Below are 20,606 nucleotides of genomic sequence, written 5' to 3' on the forward strand. Positions count from 1 at the left end.
CATTGCAGACCATTTCTGAGTTGCGCAAGCTCTCAGTGCTTGTTAATTTTTAAATGAATATAAAATCCATATGACTTATAATATTTAAAGAGCATATTCTAAAGATTTGCTTGCCGCAATAACATAAAACAGGAAATAATAATTAAGGATATCAAAAGACAACAATAATATTCTTCTGAGTTTGATAATTTTTATTTATTTATTTATTTTTTAATTGGAAGTATAACCACGTTCCTTAATGGCTGGTATGGTGTTTATATGATGGAAAAGACTTGTTACTCAAGTTAATAATCAAACTTAGTATATTTTTATTTAATGTAAATATTTAATACAGGCCGGATAGTTCTTCGAGATATTTTGGAAAATCTTATATATTCTCTGTTCTATCGTTCATGTTAGGCCACTAGAACCTTTTTCCTTTCTCATTACCATTTATAACTCTGATTAATTCCTTTTGCTTTGTCGTTTGAATTTGTCCAACGTATTAGGTAGGTCATCAAAAGTTTTCAACTTTGTTCTTTGCTAATTTACTAACCACTTGCAAACAAGGAATGCAATCGAATTAATATTCAACAACGTTAACTTATATTTCAACTTCAAAATCAACATTGATAGTTTGAATAGTACAAAAAGGATGCATAATATATATGTATATATATTTATATATATATTTTCCAGAATAAGGATAAAAAACTATGCTGCTGATTGAGAAATAAAGAAGATCCAGTCTCAACCCAAGGCGAAATTCCAAAGACCTTTTCTGCGGAATGATATTTTAGTTAGGAGTAGTTGAGACCCTAAAGTCGAGAAAAACACATTTTCTTTCCCACCTAACCAATTTGTAAAGAAAAAACATAGCGCGCAATTAGTAATTTGATGAGATAGGAGACGAACAAATTAAGTGGAACGTTCTTGAGGGTTACCTTGACTTGGTAACCTTGACTTGGTAAGAACTTTCCTTCTGTAGGTACTTGCCACAATTTATGAGGAAAAACTGCATGATCCCAGGACTACAAAGTCCCTGGACACAAAACTATCAAATCATGTGGGTCCCACATATGTTTGTGTCTACAAACTTTCTAGTCCCGAGTTCATGGGATTTTTCGTGCATTTGTATAACAGCATACATTTGTTAGAATTCATGAATCTAAATATACATAATAAATTCCATAATTATAAATTACTAACCTTTAAATGCAGCCATTGATAAATTAAATTTTTAATCCTGCAAAATAGAAAACAATGTAAAGTAGTGCCTATGGACACACTACTCTCAAACCACTCTCTGATCTCTAAAAAACCCTAATCTCAAAATACCATATGGCATATATTTATTTGCTTGTCCTAAACTTTTTATAGTCTCTGCAAGTCACACTTACCCATTTATTTTAACACACACAAAATACTAATAATTTAATAATATAATAATACTAGAAAAAATATGGGTAAGTCAATGGGCTTATAAAGAGAGTTGGTCTTCTAGTCCATTGGGCCAACTAGAGTCTTATAGAAAGTGTGTGACCAAGGGCCTTACTACAAAATATTAAAATAAGCCAGTCCCATTAATGATATAAATAGGCCCTGTAAGTGAGTAATTGATTATGCTAAGTCCACAATTATTAATTTATTTAATATTCTCCCACTTGGACTGCATAATCGTCATCATATATATATATATATAATCCAAACTCACTGACTACATAATCTCCTAAACCATAATGCCATTTTATCTAAATATATAGCATACCGACAGGGTATAACAATATACTAGACTAGGCAGTAGAGATTCTCTCAGTAAATCTCCCAAAACATGATACCATTTCAACTGAGTACTTTGCATGCCATAAACTCAGTTTAGGTAGTAGAGATTTACCTAACCACATGCAATCCCCCAACACACAAATACCATTTCATCCGAGCACATTGTGTATCGACAGGATACAACAATATACCCAAACTAAGTAGTAGGGATTCACCATGGCACCTATGGATCAACATACACATATACATAGACTAATAGTATCAACAGGCCTGTAAATATAGAAGCAACAATATGTGTAATAAATCATCTCATAAATATATAATGATCCACATACATCAATGTATCAAAATACTCAAATAAATAAACAATATTCAACATGGATATTACTGCAGAAATTATAACAAACTCCCACTGACCCACAGCAGTCTCAGCTGTCTAACAATCCCATACGGGACACATGCTCCTCAAATATGCCTATGGGTAAGGCCTTGGTCAGTAGATCTGCCACCATGCTGTAAGTAGGCGTATGAACTACAATAATGAGGCATTTTTCAACTTTCTCCTTAACCACAAAATACTTAACATCAATGTACCTCGCACCAGGGGTACCTTTTAAATTATTGGAGAAAGATACTGCTGCAGTATTGTCATAATACATCATAATAGGCCTTTCAATGGAGTCAACCACTCCCAAATCACGAATAAAATTCCAAAGCCAAACTTCATGACGAGTAGCCTCATAACACGCCACATATACTCTGCCTCCATAGTCGAGGATGCTGTCACTGACTGTTTGGCACTGCGCCAAGATACAGCACCTTCTGCCATGATAAATATATACCCAATGGTAGATTTCTTATCATTCACACAACCTTTATAATCTGCATCACTATAACCAACAACATCTAGGGAGTTGGTACGTCGATATGTCAACATATAATCTTTAATACTCTGAATATACCTAAAGACCTTTTTAACTGCTTGGTAATGAATAGGACCAGGATTGCTCATAAATCTACAAAGCACACCCACAGCAAAAGCTATATCAAGCTGTGTACATACTTGAGCATACATCAAACTACCCACTGCTGAAGAATAGCGAACATTTATCATCGCCATCCTCTCTTTATCATTCTTGGGACATTGATCCTTAGAAAATCTTTCACCCTTTGTGACCGGTACACTTTCAGGAGAACAATTATGCATATCAAATCTCTTAAGGATTCTATCAATATAGGCTCTTTGAGACAATTGCAACACATAATTAGTCCTATCTCGAACAATCTTGATGCCCAAAACAAAAGAAGCCTCTCCAAGATCTTTCATATCAAAATGGTTGCACAACATCTGCTTTGTCTCAGCCAACAGGTCAGTGTCATTAGTAGCCAAAAGTATGTCATCAACATACAACACCAGAAATATAAAACTGCTCCCACTGACCTTTATATATATGCATCTATCAACAACATTCTCCTTAAAGCCATTTTCTATGACAACCTCATCAAACTTGAGACACCATTGCCTCGAAGCCTGCTTAAGACCATAAATAGACTTCTTAAGCTTACAAACCAAATTACCATTCCCTGTTTGCTGGAAGCCGACTGGTTGAACCATATATACATCCTCATACAAATCACCATTCAGAAAAGCAGTTCTGACATCCATCTGATGCAACTCCAGGTCGTAATATGCCACAATCGCCATAATGATTCTAAAAGAATCCTTTGTGGATACAGGAAAGAATGTCTCTGTGTAATCAATTCCTTCTTCTGGCTAAACCCTTTGGCTACAAATCTAGCCTTATATCTCTCCACTTGACCATTAGAGTCTCTCTTAATCCTAAATACCCATTTGCACCCAATAGGCTTGCTATCCTCTGGTAACTCAACCAAATCCCAAACTCCATTTGATGCCATAGATTTCATTTCATCTTCCATTGCATCCAACCAAAAATTTGAGTGCGAACTGCTTATGGCCTCCTCATAAGTGATTGGATCTGAATTATCACTTATGTAAAACTCATGCTCTTGCAAGTAAACCTCATAGTCATCAGGAATAGCAGACCTCCTAGTCCTTTGTGTCCTCTTCAAAGGCACATTAGTATATACAATAGCTGGAATATCTTGCTCCTCAATAATGAGTTCACCCTGACTAACTACTGGTTCATTAATTACTGGATTAATAATATCTCTATCAGGAACAACGACACTAGGAATGAATACATTTTCTTCTCCCAATTGAGGCTTCCTTGGAGCATTACTATCATAAAACCCAAAATCATCTTCAAAATAAATAGCCCTATCTGACTCTACAATTCTGGTGGTGTAAGATGGATAAAAGAATCTTAAACCCCTAGATCCTATACAATAGCCAACAAAATACCCACTTATAGTTTTAGGATCCAACTTCTTAATTTTGGGGATTATAAATTCTTACTTCAGTTTTGCAACCTCATACCTGAAAATGATGCAAATTAGGGTTTCTTCCTGACCATAACTCAAAAAGAGTCTTAAGAATGGATTTACTTGGAACTTGATTCAAAATATAAGCCGTCGTCCTTAAAGCCTCTCCCCATAAGTAATCTGGCAAACTAGAATTTGCCAACATAGATCGCACCATATCTAACAAAGTGCGGTTCTCCTCTCAGCTATGTCATTCTGCTGAGGTGTACCAAACATTGTATATTGCATATTAATGCCACACTCAGGTAAATATATTGCTGGGTTCTATCTATTCTCATCATATCTGCTATAAAATTCACCACCTCTATCAGAACTCACAGCTTTTATTTTCTTATTCTTTTGAAGCTCTGTCTTTACCTTAAACTCCTTAAAAGCAACTAAAGAATCCAACTTCTCATGGATAAGCTCAACATGTCCATAACGAGAGAAATCATCAATAAAGGTAATAAAATACCTATAACCACCCAAAGCAGTTGGAGTAAAAGGTCCACATATATCAGTATGAATTAATTCCAAAACATCTCCACACCTTACCATCTTATCCTTTCTAACCTTGGAAGTTAATTTCACTTTCACACATTCAACACAAGTCGATAGATCAGAAAAATCAAGATTAGGAAGTATTCCATCCTTCACTAACCTTTACATTCTGTGCCTAGAAATATGTCTCAAACGCTTATACCACAACATTGAAAAATTATCATTAACTCTTGGATGTTTAGAAGCAACAATCATTAAAATATTATCTTTCTTCTCTTGCTTTCCCTTTAAATTCCAACACTCTATCTTCTTGTGTCCAACTTTATTGCAGTAGCCACACCTTCCATTGAAGTACTCTTTTATTTCTCCTATCTGATAAGCATCATCATACTTAGTATTATTTAAAAGGTCCAAATAATAATGCTTCTTATTCATATCAAACTTGATAAATTTTTTTCCTATCTTTCCAAGAAGTTCTTTTGCAGTTTCCACTTTTTGAATACTTGCATAAATTGATTCATCCATATCATCATCATGCAGCACTTATTAGAATGTCTCCAATTCTCATAAAGTTTCCTATTTGCTGCACTACTCTCATCAGTTGGTATCTCTGGTGGATCTATCTCCAAAGTCAAATCCAATTTCATAAAGATCAAATTCATAACTAAAATCTTCTTCCACTTCTGATAGTTTGTCCCATCTTTTTTCATCATGGCAATCATAGGCAGAACATTCGGGGTGCTACTAACTGTGAAAATAGTAAACACAACAAAGCATTTAATATATAAAACAATAACTATTTTCCAGCCCCTTATCACATAACATAAAATTAATATCACTAGGGTCTTTGTTGTAGCACTAAAGATACCCTTTCGCGGGCCAGGGACAGTCAACCAAATAACCACAATCAAATGCATTGAACTGAATCACTAACAGGGTAACTAAGAACCTGCGATTCATGGCATTCAATCAACTTCCACTGCCATTCCAGGCATCATACAAAGTAACTAAAACCACCGACAGGGTAGCTTAGTTACCCGTATAGATCCTAGTTAATAACTGGGAGATAACAACATATTGGCAATTTCATGAAATAGGTAAATATAAAATATCTCATTCACTATGCCAACATATATTACATTGGTACACATAATGCAGACAAAATAAATCTCACGATAGGTGAGTACTTCCACACCACTATACCAACTAGGCACAAAGCCTCTTTAGGGAAAGTTAACACAATCCAATTCTCCAAAACATAGATATTTAATTTAATTCAATAAATTTGGAATAAAATAATTAAACAAATAAACAAATGAACTAATTACCAATAAACAAATAAATAAAAAAAAATTATTTATTTTTATTTTATAATAATAAAATAAAAACAATAGACAAATAAATAATTAATCAACAATAAATTAAATAAATGAGAATAAATATAAGTAAGAAAACAGGTTTTTTTTAAAATTTTTTTTTTAAAAATTTTCAGTTGCTGCCATCACCATGCTGACGTCAGCAAACGACATGTCGTGCTAACGTCATCACGCTGACGTCAGCAGGCTGCCAAAAACTACATGTCGTATGTTTCATCTTCTTCAGCGAACCGGGTCACGGGCGACCCGGTTCCACTCCAAACGGGTCACCCGACCCGCTTATTTGACCCGCCTGGAAATTTCTTTTCCGGCAATCTTTTTCTACAGTTTTGGTGCCGTTTGATTCCTCTTTTCTTGGGCAATGTTTTTTTTTTCTTTTTTTTTAGCAACCAAAATCAATGCCCAGGAAAACTTATTCGTTTGGCCAAAACCGGGTTTCTCAATTTTTTTTTTAATTTATTTATCCGAATTCAAAAGGGTTTAGAGAACAAGATCCAACAATACCCAGAACAAAAATTCATGCAAAACATAAATTTTTTTCTCAAAATTTTGCAAAAGCAATATACGGCGCAGAATTTTTATTTTTATTTTTATTTTTTTTTAAGGATTTTCAAATCCAATTAGAAATAATAAACAATATAAAACACAATAAAGAAGAATTTTTTCAACCCAGGTCTTAACTCGAACTAAAACAAAAATTGACATAATTTGCACAAACTCAATATAAACCCGTTATTGCACAAGAGAAGAGAAATTAATCAATAAAATTCCATCCTTAAAATTTGGATCTGCAGACAATCAATAGCCGCAAACACAGATGAATATCACATATTGGATTTTAGGAAACAAGCATGTAATAGCAGAATCACAAGCACAAGAGAATAATTATAAAATAAATATCATGTCATCAATATACACGATCAAAGTTCAATGGCCGCATATAATTATAACGACAAATTTCAAAATAATTTATTATGCATATTTACCATGTGCTCTGATCCCAATTGTTAGAATTTGTGGATCTAAACATACATAATAAATTCCATAATTATAAATTACTAACCTCCAGACGCAGCCATTGATAAATTAAATCTTTAATCCTGCAAAATAGAAAACAATGTAAAGTAGTGCCTATGGACACACTACTCTCAAACCACTCTCTGATCTCTAAAAAATCCTAATCTCAAAATACCATATGGCATACATTTGTTTGCTTGCCCTAAACTTTTTATAGTCTCTACAAGTTACACTTACCCATTAATTTTAACACACATAAAATACTAATAATTTAATAATATAATAATACTAGGAAAAATATGGATAAGTCAATGGGCTTATAAAGAGAGTTGGTCCTCCAGTCCAATGGGCCAACTGGAGTCTTATAGAGAGTGTGTGACCAAGGGCCCTACTACAAAATATTAAATTAAGCCAGTCCCATTAATGGTATAAATAGGCTCTGTAAGTGAGTAATTAATTATACTAAGTCCACAATTATTAATTTATTTAACAACATCTTCATCAAGCTTTGTATTTTGAAAAGGTCCGAAACATGTGTTTTGTTCGCCTTCTGTTGCCTGGCCCAAACCAACATGACTAGCAGTCGAAGTCAACTCAGGCTCTGTTAGGTTGGATCTATAGAGGATGAAATTCAACTCCACATAGGTTGTTCTTTTTCTTGTTGTATTAGAGATATTGGGATTTGATATTAGAGATATAACTATCCTTATAGAAACTAAATAGGATTGTTCTATTAGCAATTCTAATGGAACTCTATATACTCCCTCTCCATATTAAATTGCCAAATCACTTAAATCTTTTCTTTTTTTCTTTACTTGCCTTTTCCTCTTAATTTATTCCAAGTTGAGTATTTTGGTAACTTTCCATGGACGGGAGTGTATAGACTGAGTTCAATTGGAAATGAAAAAGAATCACTCCTCTGCATATATGAATTTAAAGACTTTTAAGCATGAGGAACATAATAATGCTGCTCTACAACATCAACTTATCTCATAATTTGATTATAGGCTTTAAAGATCTTTAAAGCATGCCTTAAAAAAGAAGACAATATTGCTCGGATGAAGTTAATATATTTGAAACTCTAATAGGTATAATAATGTTATTATACCAATTCTTAGACCCACACACCAATATTTCCTCCCCTTTTTAAATTCTTACCTCTATTTTGATAAAATTCTACTCTGGTATATGGGAGGAAATTTTAGTGTGAGTGTCTTTAGTAAGTTTAGTTGAAAGGATGGGTGTATGTAGTTCTTTTTTAGTAATATGTATACACTAAACAATTTCTTTTTATTTTTTATTATTTACAACAATTTTGCTCCCCTCGGATATATACTATACAATTAATTTGGTAGTGTATCATGTAAGTACAACTTTCCAGAAGTGCTAAATCTCTCTCTACACCCAGATCAAAGGTTAGGGAGTTCAAGTTGGATTAGCTTTTGTTACAAGATGTTAGAAGATGATATACCTATTAATGTTTTAATCCTCTAATAGAGATTAGGTCCATACCCAATTGGATATGGAAACGTCCAATGGACAGACCCAAAAAAAAAAAAAAAAACAAAAAATCTCTCTTTACCTATCTTCTTGTAAAATTACTAACATGCCTTTTACCCTTTTTTTTTCTTTTCCATTGAATATTGAATTTGTAAACGGCCTTTTCTTGTTTTACGGTTTGATATTTCCTCAACATCCAGTAACCATGCAAGTAGGAAGACTGTTGGCAACCAGCTCAGAGGCTTGGCAGTGTCTGGCAAGTTCCAGTGTTGGCCTACCTTCATTGATTGTAGATTTTCATTTTTATTATTTTTAATCTCTTGTATGGGTTTTAATATTTCCCTCTAATGCAACAGCCAACTGATAAGTAAGCATTTACTCACTTATTGATATCTTTATAAAGCTTAATTAATTATGAGAACTCAAAATTTTAAATTATTTTAAGAAAGTTTGTGTGCATGTTGTAGGAATGCTTTAGAGTTGGTTTTTGGTTGCAATTTGGATGATTTTTGAAGCTTTAAAAAGGATTTCTTTGATCTCATGGTTTTATTAGAGCTTACAGCATTATAAAGAAGTTTAAAATCATTTTAAAGAGCTCTCAATTGCAACTAGGTAACAGCTATGGCTTTTAAGAGCCATTAACAGCGAGCTAGCTTGCCAAACTTTCTTCAAAAACTAATCCAAACCCCAAACAATACCTACCATGCCTAAGCATCAATGCTGATGTTTTTAGCCTCTCCAAATCAATTCCTAGCACACCCCTCTCCAAATTCAATGCACTCCTCGGCTAGATTTTAATGAGTCGACTCTAAGAACTAATCTTAGCCATTGGACTAATTTTTGATGGCTAGATTAGCCTCTTTTGGAGGGTTTTATCATGTTTTCAAGTGTGGAGGCTCATATAAAGAGATAGTTAGAGAGAGAGGCTTTAGAGCTCATCATTCTTGGAGAATTACTGGGAGGGGTCTTGGAAATTTCTTAAAGATGGAAGCTTGAAGACCATGTTAAATAAATAAATAATTTATGGATTGAAGAAGACTTGAACGACAGGTCGTATGGTGACTCTGCTGATGTCAGAGTGTCGTTTGCTGACGTTAGCAGCCGAAATTTTAAAAAAAAATTGTTATTTATTTATTTATTTGTTTAATTATTCTATTCTAATTTTTTTGAATTAGATTAAATATCTATGCTTGGTGTATTAGATTGTGTTAGCTTTCCCTAAAGAGGCTTTGTGCCTAGTTGATATAGTAATGTGGAATTTTAGAAACTCACATATCGTGAGACTTATTTTATATACATTATGTGTACCAATGTAATGTGTGTTGGCATAGTAGATGGGATGTTTGATATTTACCTATTTCATGAAATTGCCAATATGTTGTTATCTCCCACTTATTAACCAGGGTCTATACGAGTAACTAAGCTACCCTGTCAGTGGCTTTAGTTGCTTTGTATGATGCTTGGAATGGCAGTAAAGTTGATTAAATACTATGAATCCCAGGTTCTGAGTTACCCTGTCGATGATTCAGTTCAATACATTTGATTTTGTGGTTATTTGGTTGATTGTCCCTGGCCCGCGAAAGTATATCTTTAGTGCTATAAAGACCCTAGCGATATTGATTTTATGTTTTATTTTGGGGGGCTGGAAAATATTTATTGTTTTATATATATTAAATGCTTTATTGTGTTTACTATTTTCACAGTTAGTAACACTCCAAATGTTCTGCCTATGACTGCCATGATGAAATTGAATAGGACAAATTATCAGAAGTGGAAAAAGACCTTGGTTATCAATTTGACATTTATGAAACTGGATTTGGCTTTGGAAATAGATCCACCCGAGATACCAACTGATGAGAGTAATGCAGCAGTTAGAAAATTTATGAGGATTGGAAGCATTCTAATAAGTGTTGCATGATGATGATGGAGAACTATATGGATGAAGCTATATATGGTAGTATTCCTAAGGTTGACACTGCAAAGGAACTTCTTGAGGAGATAGGAAAGAAATTTATCAAGTTTGATATGAATGAGAAGCATTATTATTTAGACCTTTTGAATAATACTAAGTATGATGATGCTTATCAGATAGGAGAAAGGAAAGAGTATTTCAATGGAAGGTGTGGCTACTATAATAAGGTTAGACACAAGAAGATAGAGTGTTGAAATTTAAAGGAAAAGCAAGAGAAGAAAGATAATATTTTAATGATTGAGACCAATACTATTGATGCGTCTATAAATTCTTGGTGGTTAGATACCAGAGCAAAAATTCATGTTACTAATTCATTACAGGAGATGATAAGGCAAATGGAGCCAACCAATCTTGAGCAGCATGTTTATATGGGAGATAGATCAATAGTGAAGGTGGATATCATGGGAACAGTCAAGTTGAAGCTTGCCACTGAATATGTTTTAGAATTACAAGAAGTATCCTATGTACCCTTAACTAGGAGGAACTTACTATCTATCTCACTTTTGGATAGTCAAGGATTTAGTTTTTTGTTTGGAAATAACAAGGTTGAAATGTATAAGGATGGTAAAATTGTTGGTTTGGGAACTTTATGTGGCAATTTATATAAGCTTGATTTATTTAATAATGATCTGAATTATTCTGTTAATTCTATGTTGCCCATATTGTTGCTTCTAAACGTCCAAGGATTAACGATAATTCCTCAATGTTATGGCATAAGCGTTTGGGACATATTTATAGGCATAGAATGGAAATGTTAGTAAAGGATGGAGTACTTTCTAATCTTGATTTCTCCGACCTATCAACTTGTGTTGAATATGTGAAAGAGAAATTAACTTCTAAGGTTAGAAAGAATAAGATAGCAAGGTGTGGAGATGTTTTGGAATTAATCCATACTGATATGTATGGACCTTTCACTCCAACTGCTTTGGGTGGTTATAGGTCTTTTATTATCTTCATTGATGATTTTTCATGTTATGAACATGTTGAGCTTATCCGTGAGAAGTCAGATTCTTTAGTTGCTTTTAAGGAATTTAAAATAAAGATGGAGCTTAAAAAAAATAAGAAAATAAAAGCTGTGAGGTTTGATAGAGGTGGTGAGTTTTATGGCAGATATGATGAGATTGGACGGAACCCAGGGCCTTTTGCAATATATTTACATGAGTGTGGCATTGATGCACAATATACAATGCCTAGTATTCCTCAGCAGAATGACATAGCTGAGAGGAAAAATCGCACTTTGTCAGATATAGTGCAATCTATGTTGGCAACTTCTAATTTGCCAGATTACTTGTGGGATGAGGCTTTAAGGACAGCGGCTTATATTTTAAATAAAGTTCCAAATAAATTCATTCCTAAGATTCCTTTTGAGTTGTGGTCAGGAAGAAAGCCTAACTTACACCATTTTCGAGTATGGGATTGCAAAGCTGAAGTAAGGATTTATAATCCCCAAATTAAGAAGTTGGATCCTAAAACTATCAGTAGATAGTTTGTTGGTTATTGTATTGGATCTAGGGGTTCAAGATTTTTTTGTCCATCTCACATCACCAGAATTGTGGAATCAGATAAGGATGTTTATTTTGAAAATGATTTTGGCTTTGATAATAGTAATAGTCCAAAGGAGCCTCAATTTAGAGAAGCACATGTATTCATTCCCAGTGTTATTGTTCCTGATAGAGATGTTATTAATCCAGTAGTTGATGAACCAGTAGTTGATCCGGATGAACCTGTTGCTGAAGGGTAGGATATTCCAGCTATTGTAGATGCTAATGTGCCTTTGAGAAGGTCACAAAGAACTAGAAGGTTAGCTATTTCTGATGACTATGAAGTTTACTTGTAGGAGAATGATTTTGACATAAATGATGATTCAGATCTAGTCACTTATAAGCAGGCCATAAGTAGCTTGCACTCAAATTTTTGGTTGGATGCAATGGAAGATGAAATGAAATCCATGGCATCAAATGATGTTTGGGATTTGGTTGAGTTACCAAAGGGTAGCAAGCCTATTGGGTGCAAATGGGTCTTTAAGACTAAAAGAGACTCTAATGGTCAAGTGGAGAGGTATAAGGCTAGACTTGTAGCTAAAGAGTTTAGCTAGAAGGAAAAAATTGATTATACAGAGACATTTTCTCCTGTATCCACAAATGATTCTTTTAGAATCATTATGGCCATTGTGGCACATTATAACCTAAAGTTACATCAGATGGATGTTAGAACTGCTTTTCTGAATGGTGATTTATTTGAGGATGTGTATATGGTTCAACCAGTTGGCTTCCAACAAGCAGGGAATGGTAATTTGAATTGTAAGATTAAGAAGTCTATTTATGGTCTTAAACAGGCTTCGAGGCAATGGTATCTTAAGTTTGATGAGGTTGTCATCAAAAATGGTTTTAAGGAGAATGTTGTTGATAGGTGCATATATATGAAGATCAGTGGGAGCAGTTTTATATTTCTAGTGTTGTATGTTGATGACATACTTTTGGCTACCAATGATACTGACCTATTGGCTGACACAAAACAGATGTTATGCAACCATTTTGATATGAAAAATCTAGGTGAGTATTCTTTTGTTTTGGGGATCAAGATTGTTCGAGATAGAACTAATTATGTGTTGCAGTTGTCTTAGAGAGCCTATATTGATAGAATACTTAAGAGATTTGATATGCACAATTGTTCACCTGTAAGTGTACCGGTTACGAAAGGTGAAAGGCTTTCTAAGGATCAATGTCCCAAGAATGATGAGAGGGGATGACAATAAAAAATGTTCACTATTCTTCAGCAGTTGGTAGTTTAATGTATGTTCAAGTTTGTACACGGTCTGATATAGCATTTGCTGTGGGTGTGCTTGGTAAATTTATGAGCAATCCTGGTTCTATTTATTACCAAGTAGTTAAGAAAGTCTTTAGGTATCTTCAAGGTACTAAAGATCATATGTTGACATATCGACGCAGTTAAGAAGGTCTTTAGGTATGTTCAAGGTACTAAAAATCATATGTTGACATATCGACGCACTAACTTTCTTGATATAGTTGGTTATAGTGATGCAGATTATAAAAGTTGTGTGGATAATAAGAAATCTACCACTGGGTATGTATTTATCATGGAAGGAGGTGTTGTATCTTGGCGAAGTGCCAAACAGTCTGTGACAACATCCTCGACTATAGAGGCAGAGTATGTGGCGTGTTATGAAGCTACTCGTCATGCAGTTTGGCTTTGGAATTTTATTTATGATTTGGGAGTAGTTGATTCCATTGAAAAGCCTATTATGATGTATTGTAACAATACTGCAGTAGTGTCTTTTTCCAATAATTTAAAAGGTACCCCTAGTGCGAGGTACATTAATGTAAAGTATTTTGTGGTAAATAAGAAAGTTGAATAGGGTCTTATTACTGTTGTTCACATGCCTACTAACAGTATGGTGGCTGATCCACTGACCAAAGCCTTACTAGTAGGCATATTTGAGGAGCATGTGTCCCGTATGAAATTGTTAGGCAGCTGAGACTGCTGTAGGTCAGTGGGAGTTTGTTATAATTTTTGCAATAATATCCATATTGAGTATTATTCATTTCTTTAAGTATTTTGATATATTGATGTATGTGGATTATTATCTATTTATGAGATGATTTATTACACATATTATTGCTCCTTATATTTACAGGCCTGTTAAGACTTTTAGTTTATGCATATATATATGTTGATCCACAGGTGACTTGGTGAGTGCCTACTACCTAATTTGGTTATATTATTGTATTCTGTCGATATACAATGTACTCGAATGAAATGGTATTTATGTGTTGGGGGATTGCAAATGGTTAGATAAATCTCTACTACCTAGACTGAGTTTATGGCATACAAAGTGCTCAGTTGAAATGGTATAATGTTTTAGGAGATTTACTAGAGAATCTTTACTGCCTAGTCTAGTATATTGTTGTGTCCTGTCGGCATGCTATATATTTAGAGGAAATAGTATTATGGTTCAGGAGATTCTATAGTAAGTGAGTTCGGATTATATATATGATAATGATTATGCAGTCCAAGTGGAAGAATGTTAAATAAATAAATAATTTGTGGACTTGGCATAATCAATAACTCACTTACAGGGCCTATTTATGCTATTAATGGGATTGATTTATTTTATTATTTTTTAGTAGTGTTCTTGGTCACACACTCTCTATAAAACTCCAGTTTGCCCATTGAACTAGAGAATCAACTCTCTTTATAAGCCCATCGACTTACCTATATTTTTTCTATTATTATAATATTATTAAATAATTATTATTTTGTATGTGTTAAAAATTAATGGGTAAGTATGACCTGCAGAGATTATAAAAGGTTTAGGGCAAGCAAACAAACACATGTCATACGGTATTTTGAGATTAAGGTTTTCAGATATTTGAGAGTAGTGTGTCTATAGGTACTATTTTAAGTTGTTTTCTATTTTGCAGGATTAAAGTTTTAATTTATCAATGGCTGTATTTGGAGGATAGTAATTTATAATTTATGAAATTTATTATACATATTTAGATCCATAAAATTCTAACAAACCACTCATCATATTAGTTTTCTCATCTCCTTTCATCAATCTTTATTCCCTTTTTATTTTTGGATAAATAGGTGTGTGAATTTGTTGCAACAAAAATACATTTATGAATTTGTCTTAGTTTTTTTGTGTGGATTTCTTTATGGGTGTTTAGATTTTCATTTCTAAGGACTTGATGCTCTTCTAATTAATCTATATTTTGAATATTTAGTTGATTATTAATGAATTTTCTATTTTACTTATTTGTGTTTCCTCGTACTTATTGAATTTATACTTCTAATTAATTGATTGGGAATTAATTGGGTGTTGTCTAGATTTATGAATTAAGTGTTAGAAGAGATTAATTTGTAAATTGGGATCTAGGTAAACATAACTTAGGTTGTTATTGAGTTCAAGAAACCAAAAATACTTAGGCAATCTATTAATTGAGAGTTTAGGTTACTTGTGGATTCGGGAGGCCATTAGTACCTAAGTAATCAATAAGACGATAGCTTAATGAATAGGTAATAAGGAATAAAGGTATCAACTTGATTAATTATTCATATGATCTTGCTAGGCACTCGAGAGAGGTAGTGAGATTAATTTAGAAACCCTTGAATAATGGATTAATAGGAACTTGCTTTTAGTTGCTAATTATGAAGAGCGTAGGAAAATTAGAATGAGTCAAGGCTCTAGAATCATTTCTTCATAGGAAAATCCATACTTTTATATTTAGGTATGCTTTAATATTTAGTTTTAGTTTAATTTACATTTATTTGATTGCCAAAATAAATTCGCGTTGCAATTATTGGGGTACTTAGCTTAAGTCTAAAAACAATTCTCATAAGATCAATACTTAACTCATTATTTTATTATTAACTCATTATTTTATTATTTGAAACGATCTGTATACTTGCAAATTTTATTTATTTTTCCAATCATTCAGCATGTAGCATAGGTTTCGTTCATAACCAACAAACGGCCAAAAAAAACTCCAATGACTAGTGGTCTAACGTGAGGTTTGTGGCTAGATTTGGTGTTCTTCCTAGTGCCTGAGGAATTAGCAATGTTCTCCTATATTAGGAAGGAGAACTAACCCCAGAAGAGAAAAGAAGAGAACGAAAATAATAATAATAATGGGTAATTTTGAATGGAAAATATGTATGGATAAAAAATTGGAAGGTGTAAAAAGTGGCTCTCGGTACTGGTGCAAAATATTAACTAACGAGGCCCAAAATACATGCGCAATTGCTTTGGTATCACAAGCCCTCAAACACATTGTTCTTCAAAATTGGACCAAGCCGATGGGTTTACTGTCTGTTCTCATCGATCCTTTTCTCTACTGTCTGTCCCTTTCTCTTTCGGTCCCTCTCTACTGCCTGTTCTCATCAAGCCTTATTTTATTTAATTATCAACAAGAAGTGCGTGATAATTTGAGCTGTCAACAACCAGTTAGCCAAACCTTCACTTTCTTTTGGATTATTAGCACAGTAGTTTTTAGCAGATATTTCACATTTACACTTTGATCCTTTTTTTTTTTTTTTTGGCGTTATAGTCCATTATAAATTTTAATTTTATCACACTTCGAATTTTAAAACTATTTTTTGTTTAACTTTTACTAATTTTGAGGTGTATAATATACTTATACAACATACAGAAGCCTTAATTCACCCCCCAAAAAAAAAAAAAAAAAAGACATGCAGAGCCTTACGAGGTTGCCTAATTTTATAGGTTCATATTGTGCTAAAATTTACACTAAAAATAGTTTCAAATCAAAATGTAACAGAAATTTTAAATTTAAAGATCAAAAGTAAATGTGAGCATAATTTAGTCATTACAAATGCCAATAATAACCCTTTTCTTTTTCCCATTTATAATTGGACCCAAAATAAATCTTTGGCCATATATATTTGGAAACAAAATGCTTTATCTTATTCCAACCCAAAATTAAAAACAAAAAATAAAAACAAGGAAGCCAGTATCCCAAAATACTAATATAACATTTTATTTAATGTATTTTCAACGAAATATATATATATATATATATACACACACACTTTTTTTTATTGGGCAAAAATATATATATTTTCCAGTAGGGAATGTGTCCCCACCATCATAAACATCGGCAAAAACAGTTTGAGACCCTTTTCCTCGCTTATTCCAAGGAAAGATGAACCGATACACCTGGCCTTTTCTTGTGGACCTGTGTGTGTCAGATATGTCAATTTTCTCAACTACAGTTCCACGGCACCATCTACAAATATCATAGCTTTTAACAACAATATAATTTTCAACATCCATATCATAAATTATTTCCTTCCTCAGGAGTTCTTCTTATGGGGTCTCTTGGACACTAATTCTGTGAACTATTCTAAAGATGCCTTTCATTCTCAACACTTTTGCATGACAATCAGTATAAATTTTGTCAATTAAAGCATTTGAAAAAGCGCTTAATTGCCTTATTGTTTTGAATTGCCATAATTAATTTGTCTTTGCTAAATTCCATTTTTTTTTTTTTCCTAGATAACTCACTTTGTTCATCGATAAAGAGGAAATTTTCACTGACCCCCATGAAGTTTGCCAAAAAAAAAATAATCAAGACCCCAAGTTTTCAAAATTTATCACTTACCACCCCAACATTTAATCTATGTTAGAAAATTGACTAAATTGACTTATAATTTTTATTTTTTGCCGTTAATGATGAATGAAATATTTAAAGTTTACATTAGTTTGCATTTTATACGTTATTTTACTTCATTTTATAGCACATAATGAAAAAAGATAAAGTATTAATTTAATAAAATATTTGAAGTTTACTTATTGATTTGAATTTTATGTGTTACTTTTTTTTTTTTAATCAAAAATTTTATGTGTTACTTTACTTTAACACATTGAAAAAAAAAATGACAAATTATTAATTCAATATTTATTTGTTCCCATATATATATATATATATATATAAATGTAAAGCAGATATTTTATAAGAAAAAAAGTCAACTTTTTTTTTTTTTAATTACAAATCTCAGGATATGAAAGAAACTTTCCCTAGATTAAATGAAAAGAAAAAAAGAAGAGAAAATATTCTAATAAAATTATCTTTATTCTATTTTTTTTTAATTTGCTTAGATCTCTAAGCTAGATTACAATATTAATGCTTCAGAAAACAGTGAAATATTCACACTTTATAGACGTACACATTTATGCCCGGGGACATATAATCGTTCTATATCCACAATTTTCCAAGGAGAATTTTTATCAATCACAAAGAGATAAATTTTTAAATTTTTACTTTCACCATAGACGGATTTGTCTACATTTACTTCAGATACAGTAGTAGTACTTAACCAGACGGTGACAGATAACACACTGCATTAAAATCATAACCCATCTGGTGAATGAGCTCGATATGATACCGGCGGTGAAGCTGAAACAGCCGGAGTAAGTGCTGGTCTCCTACTGTCAGACTTCCATTTCGAAACCCATGGCAGACGACAAGGAATATAAGTCAAAACCTGATGGTTGATACAGAGGCTAGGCTTCGAAAAGAAACGAGCACATTCAGCCTTTGGTTTCTGATAAGGAAGATCCAAAATGCAATTCGACGTCACATCCAATATCTTCCTCTCGATCAAGTTCCGGCATGCCGGACCAACCTGAGTGAAATAGTTGTTCGCCAAAGACAGCTTTTCCAAATTAGGCAGCTTACAGACGTCCTCTGGAACCGCTCCAAACAACTTGTTGTTGTTGAAGTTGAGAAGCTCAATCTTTGCCAAGCATGCAAAAGAGCGAGGTATAGGACCGGTTAACTGGTTATTGCTCGCATCAAAAAGGGTCGCTTTTTTTAAGTATCCAATCTCCATTGGCAAACAACCGGAGAGCCGGTTGTTGAGGAAGAGAACCTCTATGAGAGTCTCCGAAGCTCCGCGAATGCTTTTGGGGATTGGACCGGTGAACATGTTGTTGGCGAAAGTGAGGTACAGAGCTGGTGTGGAGCCGAGATTATCGGGGAGTGGCTGCTCTAAGTTGTTGTTGTTGATGAAAAGCACGTCGACGTCGAGGTTGAACAAGCCTGGTGGAACTTTGCCCGAAAAATTGTTGAACCGAAGGTCCAAGAATGTGAGATTCTTGGCACCGAGGACTTCTAGTGGGAAATCACCTATTAGCCTGTTGTTGCTGAGGTCGAGCTCGTAGAGGAACCTGAATTGGGCTATTTTGGAGGGGATTTTACCCGTGAAGTTGTTAGAGTTGGCGTGGAAAATGGTGATGTCTTCCAGCTCGTCGATAAACCCTTCGAGGGTAAGATCACGACCGTTGAAATTAGCGCCATTGAAGTCTACACCGGCAACTGCTAGCAGATTGTCGTCGGGATGTTCTGCGCAGACAAAGCCCTTGTACTTACAGGCATCGTCTCCCTTCCATGTCTCTGTATAGCCTACGGGATCACATTCTATTTTAGATGCGAATGTTTTAATTGCTTTGGTGGCTTTTAGAACTCGGGGGCTTATAGGATTACATGATGGCGGTGGTGGTGGAGGCAGTGAACAACCTTTAGTGAGTTTAGGAGAAGGAGAACGATAAGAGTGATCACCACCAATGATTACCTTCGAAGCTTCCCTATTGGTTCTGATCACCGGAACAGAAGCGGCTGTCACATAATTGTAATTTTGCAAATATAAAAATAAGATTGAAGCACAGAAAAAGACGAAGATGGAGATGGAGATTGAACCCATTTCTCTTGGAAGCTAGTTGAGAATGGTTGGACATGATGTAGAAAAGACATATATAGAGAGAGACGGAAAGGAAGACTATTTTGAAGAATAGTCAACACACTCAAGAAGAAACATGTGAACTTGCCTACAAAAGTTTGTCCACGGCTGAGAAGCTGTTGCCTTTCGTTTTCAGAGAAACAGCGACACTTCCTTTTAAGCTTTTTTTTTTTTTTTTTTCTTGGCTGAATGACACTTCCTTTTAACCTTTTTTTTGTTTTTTGGCTGAAAACTTCCTTTTAAGCTTTAGACATTGCTTTGTTTAAATAAACATAGAATTGGACATTGCTAATATCAAATAATGGTTGATATATCTAAAGGGAATTGACAAAATTCATCATTATTTTTCCATTCTATGAAATAAAAAAGAAGCTACACATTTTTGCATTTTGTAGAATTAGAAGATATTGTTAATTAATTTTTAGTCGCATAGAGACCTTGTACAATGATCTTGATTCCAAGTCTATATTTTTTCAGTCAAGACATTTAAATAGCTTTTGAGATATTTATTGGCATCGCAAAGATGTAGGGTCATGACGCAAGTTGTAACTAACAAGGCCCAAAATCTTTTGCAAATATATATTTGGAAACAAAATGCGTTATCCTATGCCAGCCTAGAATTAAAAAAATAAAAACGAAGAAGCAAGCATACTAAAATACTTATATAATATTTTATACGTACTTGTACACTTACATTTAGAGAATAAGTCGAAAATGTCCCCAACATTAAATTGTCGGCAAACGCAGCTGGGACC

General features: G+C 33.7%; 1 protein-coding gene across 1 annotated transcript; it reads right to left on the reverse strand.

The window, feature by feature from the left end:
- Positions 1 to 18,164: 18,164 nt before the first annotated feature.
- LOC125418316 (uncharacterized protein At4g06744) lies at positions 18,165 to 19,955 on the reverse strand. The gene has a single exon (XM_048480161.2). It carries the CDS (start codon positions 19,813 to 19,815, stop codon positions 18,463 to 18,465), a length of 1,353 nt encoding a protein of 450 aa, XP_048336118.2. The 5' UTR covers positions 19,816 to 19,955; the 3' UTR covers positions 18,165 to 18,462.
- Positions 19,956 to 20,606: the final 651 nt, after the last annotated feature.

This window comes from Ziziphus jujuba, chromosome 9 (assembly GCF_031755915.1).
Source record: "Ziziphus jujuba cultivar Dongzao chromosome 9, ASM3175591v1".
NCBI lineage: Eukaryota > Viridiplantae > Streptophyta > Magnoliopsida > Rosales > Rhamnaceae > Ziziphus > Ziziphus jujuba.

Excerpts from the sequence above, each read along its gene's own strand:
- LOC125418316 (XM_048480161.2), bottom strand. The coding sequence starts at position 19,815 with ATGGGTTCAATCTCCATCTCCATCTTCGTCTTTTTCTGTGCTTCAATC.